General features: G+C 44.5%; 1 protein-coding gene across 1 annotated transcript; it reads right to left on the bottom strand.

Annotated features, from left to right (window-relative positions):
• Positions 1 to 558: 558 nt before the first annotated feature.
• LOC128276309 (fibrinogen-like protein A) lies at positions 559 to 1,500 on the bottom strand. Its single transcript, XM_053014778.1, has one exon. The coding sequence runs from the start codon at positions 1,498 to 1,500 to the stop codon at positions 559 to 561; it is 942 nt and encodes a 313-aa protein (XP_052870738.1).
• Positions 1,501 to 1,759: the final 259 nt, after the last annotated feature.

Here is a 1,759-nt window from a genome sequence, read left to right as displayed (position 1 = left end):
TAACATTTCCCCTTCCTAAAAACTCCCACCTGCCGAATTTGGTTCGATTTGGTTCGAAAACAACCCGTATTATGCTGAATTTTTAGGTTACGTTTGTATGGAAGCCCCCCCCCCCTCCCCCCGGAGGTGTGGGAGGGTCAAACTATCCTATTCACAATCCGGGGTCACAAAACTACACTGTGTAAAATTTCAAACGGATTTGTTCAGTAGTTTTGGAGAAAAAGCGGTACAGACAGAAAAACATCCATTTTTATATATACAGAAGAAAAAGATATAGATTGTTTATATTTGTAGAAGAAGATAGTGATGGAAGTAGTCGCTGCTCCGGTTAACATTTCCGGACCAGGAAAAGCGTACGTTATGGACCGTAGCAGATGCTATTCTAATTTAACGTTTGGCGTTTAAGGTCTTCTCCTTTTTGGCCCCGTCTAATCGTGCATGTTCACACTGAAGGATGATTATTTCGAGTCTTCGAGACGTACGTTGAGCTTTTGGAGGTTTTGCTGCATTACGGAATGGATAGCGCATACCAGATCCTGAGCTAATGGACAACAGAGTTCATTTTGGTCGGATCATCATTCTTGAAAAGCTCAGTCCCATATTTGGTTTGCTGAAGTCGTACCAGTTCATCGATCTTTTATCTGCTATATTCTTGTATTGCCCGTTCAAATTGGAGTTAAAGCAGGTTTTGTACCACCAGCCACCCTCAAGATATGCAGAACAATTTCTGGTCTGATTCACGTTGTTATCACGATCGTACGTCGAGAATTTCATATTCTTGAAATATGACAGAGAATCCCCTGCAGTTCCGTTGTACCCTCCAAGTGTTTTCAGATTGTATTGTTCGGCTTCATTGCCGATCTCGAATGCTGCGTAGAATGCAAAGCTATAATTCCCCTTAAAGTCTCTCAGCTCAACCATCAGTTCATGGGGTCGTCCTGATGTCAGCTGATATAGTCGTTCGAGTCCGATCCAGAACTCTTGCTCAATGTCACCAAAACCATTTCGATACTCGGTCCAGTTGCGATAGAAGTTTAGCGATCCATCAAATCGGTGCTGTATCACCAACCAGATGCCTCCACCCTTCACATCCTCCTGACAGTACGCCATAAAAGGGTTACTTTCATCGTTCACCTGGATAATATATACTCCAGACAGTGCATTCCGAATGTCCCTGCACGAGCGATAGGGTGCATATGAAAGAGGATTGGTCTTCGGTGTAACACGCGTAAGTATTTGCGTCAAAATCTGCCATGATCGTTCCTGTAGGAGAGTAAAGTTGCGTCCAACATCATCATCGAGGATGTCTTTTTGGTTTTGCGCAGCCTCTTCCCGGAGCTTAGTCAATTCAGTCTGTAGTTCCAGAAAATTGTGCTGCATTTGGTCCAGTCCCACGGTCATGTGCGCCTTGCTGTCAGCTTGCTCTTCCCGCTGCTTGGCCAATTCGATCTGTAGTTGCAGAACACTTTGCTGCATGTGGTCTAGCTTTACCATGAGCATCTCGAGAGCATATCCAGAAAAGCTAGCAGAACATGGTGTAGAAGAACATGGTGTAGCAGAATCAGTTTCGTCGAAAATCGCGCCACCCGATCTAGCACTGCTGACGATGCACAAGAACACTGTCCATGCTAGAGGCCCCATGCTTCCGAAACACACTTCACGACACTCTGCTGGCTTATCGTTTCCAAAATACACAAATGAGCTCAAGGGTTGGAACTCGCTTTATATAGGAGTAAAGAAACAAGAACAGCGTTAACTT

This window comes from Anopheles cruzii, unplaced genomic scaffold, assembly GCF_943734635.1.
Source record: "Anopheles cruzii unplaced genomic scaffold, idAnoCruzAS_RS32_06 scaffold00909_ctg1, whole genome shotgun sequence".
NCBI classification, from domain to species: domain Eukaryota; kingdom Metazoa; phylum Arthropoda; class Insecta; order Diptera; family Culicidae; genus Anopheles; species Anopheles cruzii.
Note: the sequence above shows the minus strand (reverse complement) of the source record. Positions and strands in the feature narration are given on the sequence as shown.